This window comes from Dysidea avara, chromosome 9 (assembly GCF_963678975.1).
Source record: "Dysidea avara chromosome 9, odDysAvar1.4, whole genome shotgun sequence".
NCBI classification, from domain to species: Eukaryota; Metazoa; Porifera; class Demospongiae; order Dictyoceratida; family Dysideidae; genus Dysidea; species Dysidea avara.
In genome coordinates this window covers 21,846,720-21,863,946 of record NC_089280.1, presented here as the reverse complement: position 1 = coordinate 21,863,946, position 17,227 = coordinate 21,846,720, and the positions used below count along the sequence as shown (strand labels likewise).

At 37.0% G+C, this 17,227-nt stretch overlaps 1 protein-coding gene across 1 annotated transcript; it reads left to right on the top strand.

Moving 5' to 3' along the window:
• The first annotated feature begins 25 nt into the window (after positions 1-25).
• On the top strand, positions 26-16,154 carry LOC136265929 (leishmanolysin homolog). The gene is made up of 15 exons (XM_066060881.1): positions 26-214; positions 9,657-9,981; positions 11,634-11,734; positions 11,783-11,874; positions 11,946-12,021; positions 12,070-12,155; positions 12,206-12,274; positions 12,333-12,439; positions 12,494-12,603; positions 15,003-15,201; positions 15,262-15,390; positions 15,444-15,608; positions 15,663-15,845; positions 15,895-15,914; positions 15,966-16,154. Exons 1-15 carry the CDS (start codon positions 59-61, stop codon positions 16,047-16,049), a joined length of 1,902 nt encoding a protein of 633 aa, XP_065916953.1. The 5' UTR covers positions 26-58; the 3' UTR covers positions 16,050-16,154.
• The last annotated feature ends 1,073 nt before the right edge of the window (positions 16,155-17,227 follow it).

Below are 17,227 nucleotides of genomic sequence, written 5' to 3'. Positions count from 1 at the left end.
AAATGTGTCGAATTACGTCACAATTTTGATAGGTCGATACGTGGTAAATGCACGATATATGGTCGGGTGGTATTTAAGCAGGTTGTCAGTGTTAACCGCATTCACCGCAATGGATTATCGTTACGGATTATTCCTACTGATAGTTACTATCAGCTTCATCTCCGCTCATCAGATAAACGGGCTTGGTCGCTACGCAGAGTGTGGATCTGGGAAAGTAAGATTTGCTGTATGTTTATGTCGTGGTTGCTCTTGATACGGGGGAGGTTGCGACAAATTGTGCAGGAGCCCTTAGCATGAGCTGCGACCAATCATGCTACAAAGTGCTCCTGATTGCTGTTCAGTATGCATATGAAGAAGTTTTGCTCAAAAACGGAACTTTCAGGCCAGCTGACATGACTAATTAGGTGATTTGTCCAATCAAGATCAAAGCAATTAAGCAGCTGTAATTGATTCAACTTGCTATATTTCATTTATTAAAGGCTTTACTGTTGCTGGTTTTTCATTTTATAGGTTTTGGGACATCTCTACTGCACTGAGCGTCAAAGATTGGCTATTCTTCCATAGTGCCAGTTCATGACAGATGTATTGGTGTACTAGAACTTTTGCACACATACAGTGTTTCATTAATAAAATAGTTTTAAAGCACTGGATTAAGTGTGGGAAGTTATTTATAGTTAAAGATTGGCCGTGCGTTGCTTGTCAAACCTAACTCGACGAACTCCGTGCCAAAACACAGCTTTAATCTCGCTCCGAATTGCCCGCATATTTTACCTCCGACTTTAGCATCGTTTTGACGAGATATACTTTACGCTGGAAGTGCTCACTATGGCTTGTTAGAAACGCTCAAGAATAGGCTACCAGAATCTAGCAGCGAATCCTGAAAAATCCAAACATGTCACGAGATATGATCGAATCCATAAGAATAGTGAAAATGCCCCATAGGAAATGTATTGAAACCAATTGTGTTCCTGTATTGTCAAAATGACGAGCGGGTTTTTTGTGTACCGAGCTTCATTTAGTATCATTCTGTTCACCATGAGTTGCTCTTTCTCATGCTACTTGCGAATCTGAAATACGTATTTGGAGTGAAAAGATACGTGAGTATAAAGTGTCTGTACAATAGAATTTATCCACTTTATAGTGAACAAATCGGTGAGGCTGGAGCAAAAACGTAGCAAATTTCCGCAAACTTCTTGATATGATGTACAGTAGCTTTGCAAAATTAAAAAAAACAAACTTGCAAGAATGTCAATCAACTTCGCGATCAACTATAAGGGAGGTTTATATGAACCAATTTAATATTTCCAAGAATGTTTCTCGCATTGCAAAAGAGTACTTGATAAAGTATAGCACTGTACAATTGCCATGGATGGAATGGTTTTTGTCTGCAATTATTTAGCAAATTATATGAATGTATTCTGTCATCTCTATCTAGTACGTACAAACACAAATGCATTAAGTTCAAGCACTGCATGTACTGTACTTAGCACATGTAGAGATTGGCTGCATGGTTGGCAAGCTGTCAAGTGTGTATCTAAGAAAGGTCAAATTCTGCCAGACTTATGTGCACATGTACCCTAATTGAGGTATGGGTGATACTTGCTTGGGCAGGGGATGAAGAAAGTAATCAGCAGTGCTGGCCTTATTTTAATAAAAAGGTAGTGTTAGTATAATAGCTGTGATGTAATGGTCAGTTGATTATCTGTCGACTCATTTAGTAATAACTATGACATCTGTTGAATTGTTTTATCCTTTCAACATTTCAACAAAACTTGTAATTAGCTAGCTATATGTGCTAATTGATTACCACATAAGGGGAAGTCAACATTGGCTAAAAGACTGACCCCTTTTGCTTGCTCTTAATCTGTCTCTGCCATGTCTAGAGACAGAAGCATGGCATGGCTCTGTTCAATAGGCCTACAAAATTAATTCTCGTTACTGCTAGCATGGTATTTCAAGATTGCTCTAAATCTGTTTTTACCCTGCAAGGGGTAAAGTGTGACTTGTGTCTGTCGTCTACACAAAAAAATGTCCTGTTTACAACACTGCAATAAGTATCTTTCTCACTTTAAAGTAGTTTTGGAATCCTCAGTGTCTTCTACAAACATTGTACTTTTATTTTTTGCTCTACCTTAAATGACAAAACTTTGATGACGCTAAATATTTGCAAATCAAGGTCGCATATGTAAATGAGACAATTCCGCAAATAAATGGAAACAAAATCACATACTTGAATGATACAGCTATATTATAGTCAGTTCACATTCACCTCAAATAATATCAAAGAGGTGAACATGTGTTCACTCCCAATGGGTTTTGTACTGGAAAAAGCCTGTTATCATGTTGTACTGTAGAAGGCATGGCACTATATTACATCATTTTTGCATAACACAGTCCGGATTTATGTAGGGCAAAAAGATCAGGAAAATCAATATAGTTCAAAGTGCTACTGCACACTGCAATACTGCATCAAGTAATCACTTCCCAAAATACAAGCCTTGTAGTAGGAGGTAATTTAAATTTTGCATTCATAAATCATCCATACAGAAAAGTTACCCCATTATTCTTTTTCAGCAATCCAGAGTATTGATAAAGTATGACTCCTAAAAACTTACTTTAGTGTCTGAAAGGTAACTTATTTTACCATGCCTGAGTTTATTAATGGTTATGGTCCTCAAACTACCTATTGCATGGTTGATAAGTTCCAGTCGACATTACATTTCTTTTGCCCTACAAAAATGGCTGGCAATTTGCACATGCAGTGCATTTTTATGACCACACTTCTTTGCTAAACACATCTACGTGTATACTAAATGTATGGGATATTTTTAAAGCCTCATAACTCATTTGTTCTTGCCTGTATCAAAGCACTTTTTAAATAAACTGAACGTTTGGGCACCTGACCCATGTAACAGGAGTTATTAACAAAACCAAGGGCTCAGGTGAACTTGAATGGACTGTATCATTCAATGATTAACGACTTGGATATCTGTCAATTATTTTGCTTGTCACCAATATACATACACCTTCAATAACCAGCTGCCTTTATAGCATTATTATCTGTAAAAATGGAAGTAGTAATAATTAAGTGAGTGCATGATGAATTCATTTCGTTACTTTTGGCTTTTTCAATACCATATATCCCTCCTATGTATATTTATACACATCTATTATCACACCTTACTGTACATGTGACAATCCCATAACTGCAAGTACAGTGTGCATGGTATATGATCTACAGGTCTCTTGTTCATTACTGTACTTTATCACTTGATATATTCAACTATGCGTACTAGAATAACAGGGCTAGCGTACATATGCTGAGAATAGAAAACTAGGTGGTTGTGTGGGCTGAAGTTTCGCATGTACTTTGGATCCAAATCAAGATACGGTATAAATTTTGTGATGTTATATTCTTGACAAGTCATGAATGCTCCTCCAAGTGTACGTATATTGTGAACCATTTATGGCACAAAAGTGTCTCATAAATCAGTAAGGTTACATATAGCAGTTTACAGTTCAAGGGTTTTTTTTAATCTGAAATTCAGAGCCTAGGATTAATAGTATGCAGGATTGTCACACAAAGTGAGGCACATCTCATGAAGGCTTACTGTAGGTATGCTCAGGTAAAAGACTATACAAGGAAGCCATAGTAAGTTTTGTTAATTAATATTTGTCATAGTAACCATCATGAAGTGAGAGACGCATTTTTGCAAAGCAAGACATACCCGGATGCACATACCATATCATAGGGTGTGAATGGTGTATGATTGTTCTGTTCATGAACAACTCATAAATTCACAAGCTGTTATATAATCAGTGAACCTTCATGAATGTTCAAACTTTGAACGTTCATCATTGGCTGCATGAAAATGGTTGGGCTGCATAGTTAGCAAGCCATTGAGTATACAAGGTTTGTTTCGGGTTGACTTGGTCCTTATAAGAAAGGTCAAATTCTATAGAACTGGTATATACTATGAAACATCTACCATGACTTTATACCCTTGAGGCGTGCTTGAGGCCTTAATGAACAGGAAATGAAGGAAGTAAGCAGCAAGCACAGTGATGTGCTGGCCCACCCAGCTTATTTAATTAAAAGGTAGTGTTAGTGTAATAGCTGTGATGTAATGGTCAGTTAATTAGCTGTCTACTCATTTAGTAATAACTGTAACACCTGTTGAATTTTTTAGGTCAAACTTTTGTAGCTATCCTATCAACAAAGCTTATTCACATTTCTTTGAAATTACGTTGATTAGGGACTCAACTAGTTACTTTTGTTACAAACTGACCTGTTTTGCTAATTCTTCATTTGTCTCTGGAATGTCAGAGGGGGTAATATGCATGGTTCTATTGGTTAGGCCAGCAAAATTAATTCATAGTTTATCGTCACTACCCACATGCATAATATTTCGAGATTGCTCTAAAATTTTCTTTATTCATGCATCACTGTATTTTGTTACGTGATGTCTTTAACTATATTACGTGTAGAGACATTTCCATAATAATTAGGGATTGCTGGTATGGAAGAGGTGGTTATGTGAGCTGAAATTTTGCATGCATGTACTTTGGATTCTCAGTCCTTTCACTTCACAAGATCAAGATATAGTATAAATTTTTTTGACAAGTCATGAATGCTTCTCCAATTGTGAGCTATTTATGGCAGGTGAATCAGTCCATTCAACCAAGGTGTGCAATTAAGGGTATGGCTTCTGTGGGGTGCCTTCTTTTAGCCACAAAGCTATGTTTTCCAATGGTTCTAGCCTTCATGGCACTCTCGCTGTATTATAAAGCTTTCAGACTGCCCTTTAAAACAGTCTGTATTTCTAGTTCATACCCATTGATTTGCAGTAGTATAAATAATCACTCACATATGACATCATTTGTGTGTGTAATCTTCTCAGAAGACAAAGGCTAGCAATAAGTAACACGTACAAGGAAAACATCAATTGCAACAATTGCACTTTAAGGTGGCGGTTATCTCACAATTTCCAGTTTGAAGAATATTTTAAAAATTCAGTTGTAAACACATTTGTAGAGCTACGCGAAAGCAAACACCGTTACATCGTAGACCAGCTCTTCCTCTACCTACATGATGATTTGTACGTCCATCAGATGCTGAACTATAATGCTATAAAGCCGATTGTAAGAGCATGCAAAAATGTTTTTGGCGTCAGTTTATGCAAAGCTTGTTGCACATTATGGCAAAGTAAAACGTGTAATCTATTCTTTAGCAGCATAAGTAGGGCGCAATCAACACAACTTCAGCCTATGCCAGGCTGAAACACAGCTATGGGATTTTGAAACCCTTTTGGCTACCGCGAAGGGACCTAAAACTTGCTGTAACATCGACAGGCAGTACAAAATTCTTTTTTTCTCGACATGCGGCCCTGCTACAATAACCAATCGCTTATTTTACGCTAATACAGAGGTCTCCCTCACTAGTATACAAGAAAAAACTGACGCAGAAAGTTGTACTAACACTTTAGCATACCATACAAAACCACATATGACGTATGCTGCCTAAGTTTTGCGCGAACCACCCGTATCCCCGTGAACAAAGCTTCTAAACTACTCTACTTACTTTAGTGAATGTCTTCTTTAATAATACTCGCACAATAGTAACAAGTTTCTTCTTGTTACAAGGCAATGGGCCTTAGTACGTGCAGCTGCCATTTTAATTATTATGTAAACACTAATCACATGACGCAATAAATGAATTTTTGTGGCAGGGCATATGGCTTCGTTTGCAATGGCTTCAAAACCACGACTTCCAGGTAACCGCCACCTTAAGACTTGATGGTTATTCAACGAGGATCAGTTATAAGGCTGTAGTGTACTTTTTGGCTTCTTGTATGGCTTTACTGGGGTGTCTATAAATTAACCACGAAAGCCTGTTTTCCATAGGCTCCAGTGGCGTAGCCAGGAAAAATTTTTTACTGAGGCAAAGTTTATACATTGACCAAATTGAGAGGGTCTGCTTCTGACAACTGATTCACAAATACTTTCAAGCATGTGTGGTACAGCATTTGTAGGTTGACTACCTGGTTGGATGGAGGAAACTGTTTCAGAAGACTCTGAGTGTCTTTTTACATGTCATAAGTAATGCTACAGCATAGTTAATGCTACAATATACCAGAGTCAATTATTACTGCCTGACATAGGCCATTTGTCAGGCAAATATCATGCATGGCCGACCATAATGGAACCTGCCTGACAAAATGTCAGATCAAAATAAAAGGAAGTTGTGGAGTTTTTATAGTGAAGCATTGTCAATAATAGCAAACACAATTTGACAACAATGATTGTATTATTATTATAGGTTGAGTCACTATATTCTATCAATGTATTGTAAGGATTTCCCTATTATGGTGAACTGTGTAAAACAGTAGTATATCAATGTCAGGTAATGCTTTAGGTTGTCTGACATTTTCACTGGGATTTGAAAAAAATTATAATTGTCTCTGCAATATACCATGGTTCAATTATTAGACTATGGTTTAATTACATGCCACACAACTTACTCTGGAGATATTTTAGCAGTCAGACCATTCATGGACTGCAACAGAGGTCATAGTCATGCACACTATTTTTTATTAATCTGATGTGATGTTTAAGTCAGAGATAATTATCTCTTTCATGTGATGCTCAACTGCATGTGCTAAGCATGTCAAGCTAGGAAGTCTGGGGGAATGCTCCCTCAAGGAAAATAATTATTTTGAAATATATGTTTTGAATGGCATGTAGAGTGGGTTGTTTTTTGGATTGTAACTGCTAATGCATGATATGCATGATCAATTAGCTCAATGTAATGCCATACAATTGACTCATTGGAACTTTTGAAAAGTAATGTAAAGACAATTAACATAAATGTAAATGATTGAGTAGTGTAATGAGAACAGTAGCTATAATCTGTATTGAATGCTCTATTAGAGTATAATTTTTTGATGACTGCTCTATTAGAGTATCTCAATCTTTACAAATTCAAGCCACACAAAATAGAATCTATGGTTGTACTGCTAAGCAGGGCTGGAGCTTATGGTGACATGGTGCCTTGCATGGTGCTGGACTACTTTTCAGCTATTGGGGTGCAGTAATGCTGTCTAGTAACATTTGAGCGGGGTTCCAAGACTCAGGCCTGCTCAACCTGTTGTTGAGTTTTTAACGAGGCAGCTGCCTCGGTTGCCTCAATGGTAACTATGCTACTGGGCTCCAATGTATTTTGACATCACTTTTGATTAGCTGTTGATCTCTATACTTTGGTATAGCAATAATTATTATGATACGGATTTTCAGAAGCTTCTAGAACCATTCTATTAATTGATTCTTGTTGGATAGTGCATGAAGTTAATATGCAGCAATATTGATGACCTGTTAATTATGACATCACTTGTGTGCCAGTTGTGTTATCAGTTAAAACAGGCTATATGAGAGCTCTTTTGTGAGGTAGGCACTTTGTAGTGAAATAATTTCTGGTGTTGTAGCTATTACATGCGCTGCATTGCTTTGCCAACTAAGTTTTCACATATGATAGTGCTGATAGTGGTGTTTCCATTAATTTAATCATCAAGTCTTACAGTTTCAGGACTGTAATCAGGGGCGGATCCAGGGGGGGGGGGGGGGGGGGCTTTGGGGGCTGAAGCCCCCCCCCCCCTTCATATTTAGGCTTTACAGTGGAACCTCTATTTAACGGACACTTTGGGACCAACCAATTTTGGTGAAATTTTACTATTATAAGGAGGTTGTCCTCTTTCAGAGGTAAAATTGTATTGGTAAAGGTCTATAGGGACCTCAGTAACTGTCCTTTATAAGGAGGTTAAATGTACAGTGTCCTTTACAGGGAGGGTCCATTAAAAGAGGTTCCACTGTACTTGATCAATATGCTGAGTATTATAATGAAATTTTGTCTTAGCATAATTATATGATCACTAATAATACAAATACTCATAAAACCACCTTATAAACGTCTTTCCAAGGTATTATCAGTGGATTTATGCTAAAGTTTATGTAACAAGGACCCGGATCAGCATTGGAGGTGTACAAGATCGAGATACTCTAATAGAGCAGTCAGCTAGCTAACTACTCTAATAGAACATTCACTGGAAACATGTAGCAAGTTCTGTTATAGAATTTTTCTAAATTTGCCTGCACCTGTACATACAATGAAGCACATTGGTCTGTTTAAAAGGCTTGTTCATCTACTTGTGTAGTTGATATATATGGCAATACTTAATTCAGGTACACAATTTCCATTGAAATTGCTCTCAGATTCAATCTTGTATTGTTCAAATTTCAAAATTTTCCACTTTCAACATTATTATTCTAACATGCACCTATTCAGTGTTGTGCAAATGTGAGAGGGTGCATCATGTACTTGGTTGTCTGTACCTACCCAAACTTTTCCACTAGCAAAATGCTTCAGAGAGCTATACCTATAATCTAAAGACAGTATATAAAATATCTACAGGCCTATGAATTTTATGTGGAAATGTCTCCAAATTGCAGTATTTTAGTATCTATTTTTCAAAATTTTCCTGGGGGGGCATGCTCCCAGACCCCCCTAGTTGCAGTATGCTTCGCATGCTGGGAAGTGTGCTTCGCACACCTCTACCCAAGAGATTAGTACCTTGAGTTAGCCCCCCCTTTTATAAGTCCTAGATCCGCCCCTGGTAATTGATGTTTTGTTGTATTATTGTTTCTGGTAGTGGTCTAGCCCAGAGGATGCTTTAAGCACCACTAGAACAAATTATGCAAAACTCAGGAGGGTAATGTGCCGATCTCAGTGTAATACAGTAAATCATTATTGTTCCATTTATAGAGTATGTACGTGTCAAGTCTGGTGAAGTTGTATGCATCAAACCACAACTTATTAATATTTCACCCAGAATTCAAGTGCTTTTTACAAAACAAAGTACATTGTCTTGAAGCTTACGTGAAGCATGTTTTTGAATACCTAATGAACCCCAGTAAACCCCAGCATTTTTCAGTTTTGTATTGCAACTATTGAGGGTCATGTGAAATACCAAATAAAACAATGCAATAAAGAGAGTAATATATTAGGTAGAGTGCTTCTCTGGGTCTAGCCTTTGTCCTCCCCTTCTTTCTGGCACAAATTATGTCATATGTGAACAGTTGTTGATACTGCTGCATATAAATGACATACTTACTTCATGGTGTTGTCTACCAATATAGATTGTCTTGAAAAGCACTCTTTAAAGTTTATAAAGCTTCATAGCAGTTACCAATACTATGCGTTATTCCCTAGTAAGATCAGTAGAAAGAGAGAAGGCTAAAATGCATTGGAGCCATTGGAAAACATAGCTTCGTCATTAAAATAAAGTACCCCACAGAAGTCATAAACTTAATTGCATAACTTTGTTGCTTATTGAGAATGGACTCTTATATTGAAAACAGGCAATACAATAAAGTGACATATAGCAGCTTGCAGTTCAAGTTTTTGTTATCTGAAGTTCACAAATCAAACTACAGTCTGTATGAGCATCATAAAACCTAGTAGAGCAGATGAGGCCAACAATAGTAGTAGGGACCATCTGTGAAGTCAACTGTAGCAACTGTAACAAGCCTGTGGACCAGTTGTAATGGATATTTTGACTGCTGTATTAGAGTATCTGATGTGTGTGTTATTCCTTCCTCTATAGGTAAACTACCCAATCCTTCCTGGTAACATTGGAGGGACTGGAAGAGCAAAAAGACAAGCACCTCAACCAATCCGCATTTCTCCTTATTTTGTCACTTCAACCATATCAGCTGGACTACTTACCAGATTACAAGCTAGTGATGGGCCAGTGATGAATGCTCTGAGCTATTTCCGGAGAACATTATCTGTTGAGCCATTTGGAGAGAACATTCGTGCACCATCAACTGGAACTTGTGGTCCTCATGCTGTGATTCCTCAAGCTCATGGTCCTAGTGGAGCTGGAGTAGATGCAGATTATCTCTACTACATCACTGCTGTTAATGATGGTAAATGATGCCATACCTCTTGCAATATGTACATATGGCGTATATTATATTGCATATGTTCATCTGATATCCCGTCCTATTGTGAAACTAAATTTAGATGGGCATAAATGATTTATGCTGAGGATTTTTGCAGGCTAAGTTTACTTTTAAGGGGTAACTATTGCTATCTCACATGCAGGGTCTTAGTCCTTTAAGGCAGGTTGGCTGTTTATACCACTGAATTTACTAGTATTACCACAATTCACAGATGAATGTTAAACACTAATATGTTACATGTCTGTGTTAGCTATATGCACTGTGGCCCATGCATTCATGACATGGGGGTCATCACTATGTGTGGTAATAAAGAGAATGGGTTCTAATAGAGCAGTGAAATATTCTAATAAAGCAGTCACATTACTCTAGCAGAAAAGTTATGTATGCTTCACCTGTTTAAAAGTTACATGTACATCTTTTTGAAAGCCATATACCGTATATCAATTAAATTTGGTGGTGAACTAAATTTGGCGAATTGGCGATTCGTCACTAAACCACCAAATTTAAATTTCGTCAATATTATTTTCAAACCTTAGGTCAAGCAGTTGTTGAAGTATAATAGGTTTTCAACAAACCTTCATGGATACTGCTGAAACTGATAAATTAGTGTGGTTCCACGCATGCAAATGGGTGTGGCTTACCATAGATTATATATAATCTATGGGCTTACTGACTAGCCTAGAACTCGTACTCGATTAGTGGGCGTGGCTCCACATAAGCTTTCAGACGGCAGCAGACATGAATTCATGCGCAGCCATTGATAAATGGGCGAGTATATCTACAGACAGCAAATAATCCTGAAAGTGAGTGTGGCCACAATACTTGAGTACAATAGCGTCTGTGGAAGCAGGACCCGAATATTATTTAAAGCGAGTCAGTACTGCGTCGTACTTATGCCATTTGCCAATTTTTCAGTGAGAGCATTTCGCCAAATTAAAATTTCACCGACTGCAATTTTATAGCAAATCCCCAAATATTCGTTTCACCAATATTTGTTGTCATACGGTATATGTCTGCTGTAGATGTGACTGAAAAAAAAACATTTCTGAGTAGTGTAATTCAGTTATCGAGTGGTCATTTTCCATTCAATAAATAAAATTGTGGATAACTATATTCAAAACACAGAAGTTGATGAACATTTGTGTCATAGATAACTAAGTTAATGTGTAATAAATTTCATTGTAGTTTCATAATAAATTTTTTATTTCAAAAGGAACATATTTAAATAATCCACATAGCTAACATGTTAAAAATGACATCTCATACAAAAAGCCTAGTCTGGCACCGCCTGACCTTTCACAAAAAGTAAGGGTCTGGTGAAATACAGATACTAAATCATTTCTACCGCCCAGATTCGGCAGTAGCCAACTAATGCATGCCAATAACGTTCACATAGAATTTGTCTTGGCAACGCAATACTTTTGTTCGGATTGAAGGGGATCATAAGCAGTTACATGTGCCGTCTAATTGAATTCCTTTTAAAATGATTTGGTATTTGTATTGCACCAGACCCTTACATTTTGCGAAGGGGCGGGCAGCACCAGACTAACAATACCCTTGACAAAATCGTGATTATTGTTAGAAAAAATTGTATGATTTTTCTTCAATTGTAACAGTTTCTTGTCAAAGTGGACTTGCTGCATATGCTGGCCCATGTTATGTTGCACCTGCAATGGACAATAGACCTTACATCGGTTATGTCAACTTTTGTCCAGATGTAAGTCACAATAATTATTTGAATGAAGGTTATATCATGTAACTACAGGCATTTGATCAATTCAGCAATGAGTTCTTCAACGTCCTTTCCATTCATGAGGCTATGCATGCCTTGGTCTTTCTACCATTTCTGTTTGAAAGGTAAATTAGTGTGTATATAGAACTTCAGACAAGTGTTGGTCTCTTGTGCCATATATAATTATTGTCTTTAGGTTTCCCGATCATAACAATGCACTGCAGCGTCAGCGCATACTTAGAAGGAACACGTATACCCTCACTACGCCCAAGGTGCAGCTGTTGTACAATGTAACGCATCTCATTACATTAGAGTATTAGGTTGTACAAGCTGCTAGAGATTACTACAATTGCCCTACATTAAAAGGTGCACTGTTAGAAAATGAAGGAGCAGAAGCTACACAAGGGTTAGTAGTTGTAGCAATTTCTTATCTTTATCTAGTACCTCTATTTACAGTACTCATTGGGAGTCTCGTGTTTTCTTCCCAGAAGTTATGAATGGAATAATTTATGACCAGCTTGCTTCGTAAGAAATGATTTATACATATATGTGTCACCGTATTACCCTCTGTTTCACATTTCAGTATTACAGTAATCAGTAGACAAACTCTCAGTGTGTTTGAAGACAGTGGCTGGTATACAGTGGACTATGATGCTGGATTATCCCAAGAGAAACTGTTATGGGGTGCTAGTGAGTAGTGTAACAGTGTGGTATGTCCAGTATGGGACTATGGTCATATTACAGATGAAGGATGTGGTTTTCTAACAGTCAATTGTAACAGTACATCATACCCTTATTCCTGTACTCCATGTTGTGATAGCAGTCTCCAATGTGCTTATGACTACCAGTCAGCTGTAAGTACATGTGCCTACCATGTGTTATTTTTACTGAGTGTAGTTGACAATGTGTCATATGAAAATTTATGATAGTTTGTGAGGTGGACTTGTGTATAATCAGTAGCATAATCTGTCTGTTAGTGAACAGTACCTATTGTCAAACTTCCTGCTAAGAAATCCCACCCACACACGTTATCCTTGAGCCTATTCCCTGTGTAATACTGATACCAGTGACAATTATGTTTCATCTTATTATATAACTCTTCAGAAGTCATGTTATGGCAAGCTTTTATCGAAACTTGTTTAATTTTAATGCTATCTTTCATTAGTCCAAGGTAATGTTATTGTGTTCTATAGTCGGTTCATGTTCACCTGAGCCCTAGTTTCTTGTTCATAACTCTTATTGCATGATGTGAAGCCTGTTAAACACCTGAACTGTTTCTCAAAAAAGCGCTATGATAGGAGCAAGAACAAGTATCCCATACATTTAGTTTGCATGATTCAGGTACACAAACATGTTTATGATTGTTCTAGTACACAACCATTGGGAATGAACCCATGTTCACCTCTTTGATATTAGTGATCTACTGTTTTTGGCTGGGACTCAGGTGAACACAAACTGGCTATATGTAAGAAATTTTGTGGCCAATGTAACAGAAATCCAAAATTATGAATGTATGTATCTTAGTCACTTGAACATGTGTACTTCTGTATACTATTGAACTCAGCTCAGTGCACCTGTACAGTTGTATACTGTAATTTGCTTTATATTCGTGCAAAAATAAATTTTGTGTAAAAATATTTTTGTATGATTGTTACGTGGATAACTACCCTATTACAATATCTCCATCTTTTGCAAAAAAAATCTGTGTAAGAAATTTTTGTGTAATTGTTGCATATGAAAATTTATTGTACAGTAAAAAGACTGCGAATTATGGTAGTTATCTCTTTTGCAGCCATTAGAGGTTCTGTATGCAGGGATGGGGTATGGGTCAACAAAACCCTGTTATGTGTGGCGATTCAACTGATATATAGTTTTGTGTGCATGTAGCATGACTGAGAAGGGATAAGCAGCCACCCATTCCTTTCAGCAAGGTGCTTTGTTTTCTAAACACCAATTTTATCAGCACAAAATAGCCAAGCTATGAAAAAAGGGTGCGGCTTTTAAAAGCCTGGGTGAAAGAGGTTGTGAAATCAACACACTGGCAGCCATTTCTTGGCTGCCATGATTGATTTCACAACTTTTTCACTCAAGATATTTTTATTTCATTGACACCATTGCAGCTATTTCTTGGATTGATTTCACAAATTTTTCACCCAGGCTTTGAAAGCCGCACTCTTTTTACAACTTGGCTGTTTTTATATCTTTTGTACTCTATATGGTCACAAAACCAGCGTATGGGGCTATTTTTACCCCCTTATCTACAGACACAATAGTGATCATTGAAGACAGAAATTATAATTGCATTTTTTTATTTGGTTTTTTGGTAATATTGTTGTATTACTCTGATAGAACACACATTTTTTTTGAGGAATTCTATTAGAACGCACAGAATGCACATAGAAGGTTATAGAATTTACATTGGTGAGGGTTCTGTCCTCACTGGTCGGCAGTGGTTCAAAGAGACCAGTACCTCTAAAATCCAACCAGTAACTTCTTAAATCTGACCGATATCACTGATACACATGCAATATGTAAACCCTCAGTTATCCATACCTCGAAATCGGAAATGACTGTTCCATTAGAGTATTTTTGAGTACAGTTTTATGTTCTATTAGAGTATGTCAACAGAGCTCTGTATCTTCAGTTATCTGAACAATTTAACTTTTATCATTGCCTGAGATACATTGGAGTTCGGATAGCTGAAGGTCTACTGTACTGTAATATAACACACAAACATTCTAATACAACACACAGCACATCAGTTCATGTTAAGGGTCCACTGAAATGGTAAAATACACTTTGGTTAATATCAATCCTTGTTATTAGTGGGATAGGTTGGTGCATGTGATTTAGTTAGATTTGTTTTGTTTAGTAGATATAATACATTTTAGTGTATTGTGGTTAGTCTATTATATTGCATCATAATGCAATCAAACAAACTAATTTTAGTATATAAGTACTATGTACCAAAAGTGTCAATGCTTGGTCCATGTACAACTAGATTTTGATTTAGTTTCATGTCGTATCTATCATAGTAACTTGAAACACGATAAGAACTTATACTATAGCCAGTTACAATCCTACTGGAAATAGTTAGTGGATTTTTGTTGGTCTTATAGTGAAGAATACTTGAGAATGCATCACCCAGTACCTACTAACATGTGTTCATTTGTATATCAACATGTTTATAAGCTGAAAAGGATATGGTCTTTAATACCTTGAATGTATGTTTGTGTATTTATTGTGTTTACAGGGATATTGTACTAAACCAAGTCTATTTGACTTCTGTCCTGTTGTACTTCCTGGACAACCGTGCACCAATACAGTAGGTCCCCAATCAATATGTGTGGAGAATAGTGATCAAGATTCTTCTGTTATTGCTAACTGTGTTGTACATCGTTGTGTACAAGTAGAAGGATCTGATTTAATGGCATTTACACTAACTATTAATGGTATGTGGATACCACATGATGGGATATTACCACTATTTGTTTTTGTTTGTTTTTCTTAAGGTCAAACTGAATGGTGTTATCCAGGAGGAACAGTGAATAATGGACTACAACAATGTCCACCTGTCAAATATGCTTGTGCAAGAGGCATAGTTGATATGTTGTCAGTGGGTAGTTCTCTTCCTCCACCTTGTGAGCTAATCATCCTCTGAAGTTTACTCCCATTATCTTTGTTATTTTGACAGTGTGTGATCCTAGCTGTGCTAGCTGTAGTGCCGCACACAACCCAGCCTTCTGTCTTACTTGTCCTACTGGGAGGAGACTCAATGGAAATGCTTCAACTTCTTGTGTTTCAGATGACAACCCTTGTAATGGCAGCACCTATCTTAACCCTGGAGGAAGTTGTTCTAGTAAAATAACAACTATAGCCATGTGTACTTTGTAATGTGTGGCATGTTAAACAGCTTGTCCTTCTGGATGTTCCTTGTGTAATGGTACAATGAACTCAGAGTGCTTTGCTTGTGAAGATACAACTCGTTATCGTGACACTACAAATGTTCAAGTTTTTTCTGGTCCATGTGTCACCAGTTGTGGCAGTTCAATGGTGGCAAATGAGGATGTGTTTGGAGTACGAACTTGTACACAACGTGAGTGGAACAGCTACTGCTATGACATTTAAAGATAATGTTTTTGTAGGTGCAACTGCAGGTGGTGGGGTAAGCAAACATTATCTATTTGTAAAACATGTTTGATCATATACTACACAGGCTGATGTACTTGGTGGAGTATCCACTATTTACTGGACTATGATAATGATGATGTTCAGTATAGTGACTACTGTACAGCTCTGATAACTGTAGTCACATCACACAAATATAGTTGTTAATTGTACATTCACTAGCTGTTAAGTGCACATTCACTAGCTGTACAAGAAAAAATTAGCTGTTTTAGATTCATTTAGGGAATCATAAAAATAGTGGAGTAGGGAGGTTTCCTACACCTGCAGATGTAATAAATTTAAAATAGAGATCCATGAGATGAAAATGTATTGAAACAAGAGACATGACATGCATATACTAGTATTATATATTTGCAAGGAAAGCTTTCAATAGGATAAGATATTCTACAGGTTGTATGGATAGTCAAATTCTGCCAACATAGTCCCAGTGTCTGGTGTAAGGATTGTACAAAAACTAAGCCATGGCCATGGTGTGGCTTAAATTCCAACAAATATATAGCTATTGTGTGGTGTTTTCAATATGGGATTACAGTTATTGTCATGTGTAGATGAAGGATGTGCTTTTATCAGTCAATTGTCATACCCTTATTCCTGTACTCCATGCTGTAATATCAGTATCCATTGTGCTTGTGACTATCAATATCAGTTGCCGTTCTCTTGCTATACATACAGTTTTATGACATGGTTATTTTGAACTATATATTGCTCTCTGTTGCATGCCTCCTCCAATACTCTCTTCTGACTTCTATGATTTACACCGTTGATGAATTCTATGTGTTGACTTTGTAAATTTCCATTTGCTCATACTTTGAGTGGCTGCCCTGTTGTACTTCTACAAGTTAGATATTGTATGCCACAGAGTGAAAGTTACATACCACACAGTGAAACCTTGTGTCACTGTGTCAGTTAGTTTTAACCGTGGCTATGACCTCACATAGGTAAACCAGCTTCCATTCTACTTTGCATGGAGTTGGAAACTAGTCAGTAAAATTTCTAAACTTCCCCAACAGTAAATTTCTGGAACTATGTAGCTATATATAATCCAACAGTTTACAGCTACTCGTAGCTACTAAGCTATGTCTATCTTGAGCAAAGCTGTCCAAAAGCTATCATCAATTCATTGCAATGGATCCCAGACATTGTAGCACATGATTGTCCTGAATGGAGCATTTAATTAATTATTATTTTTGTTTTGTGTTAATTTTGCATTATTGTAGTTTTTTGTCATGTCAGTATACTGTGTATATTTTGTGCGTATGTCACATATGTCCAGTATTTGCAGTTGTATGT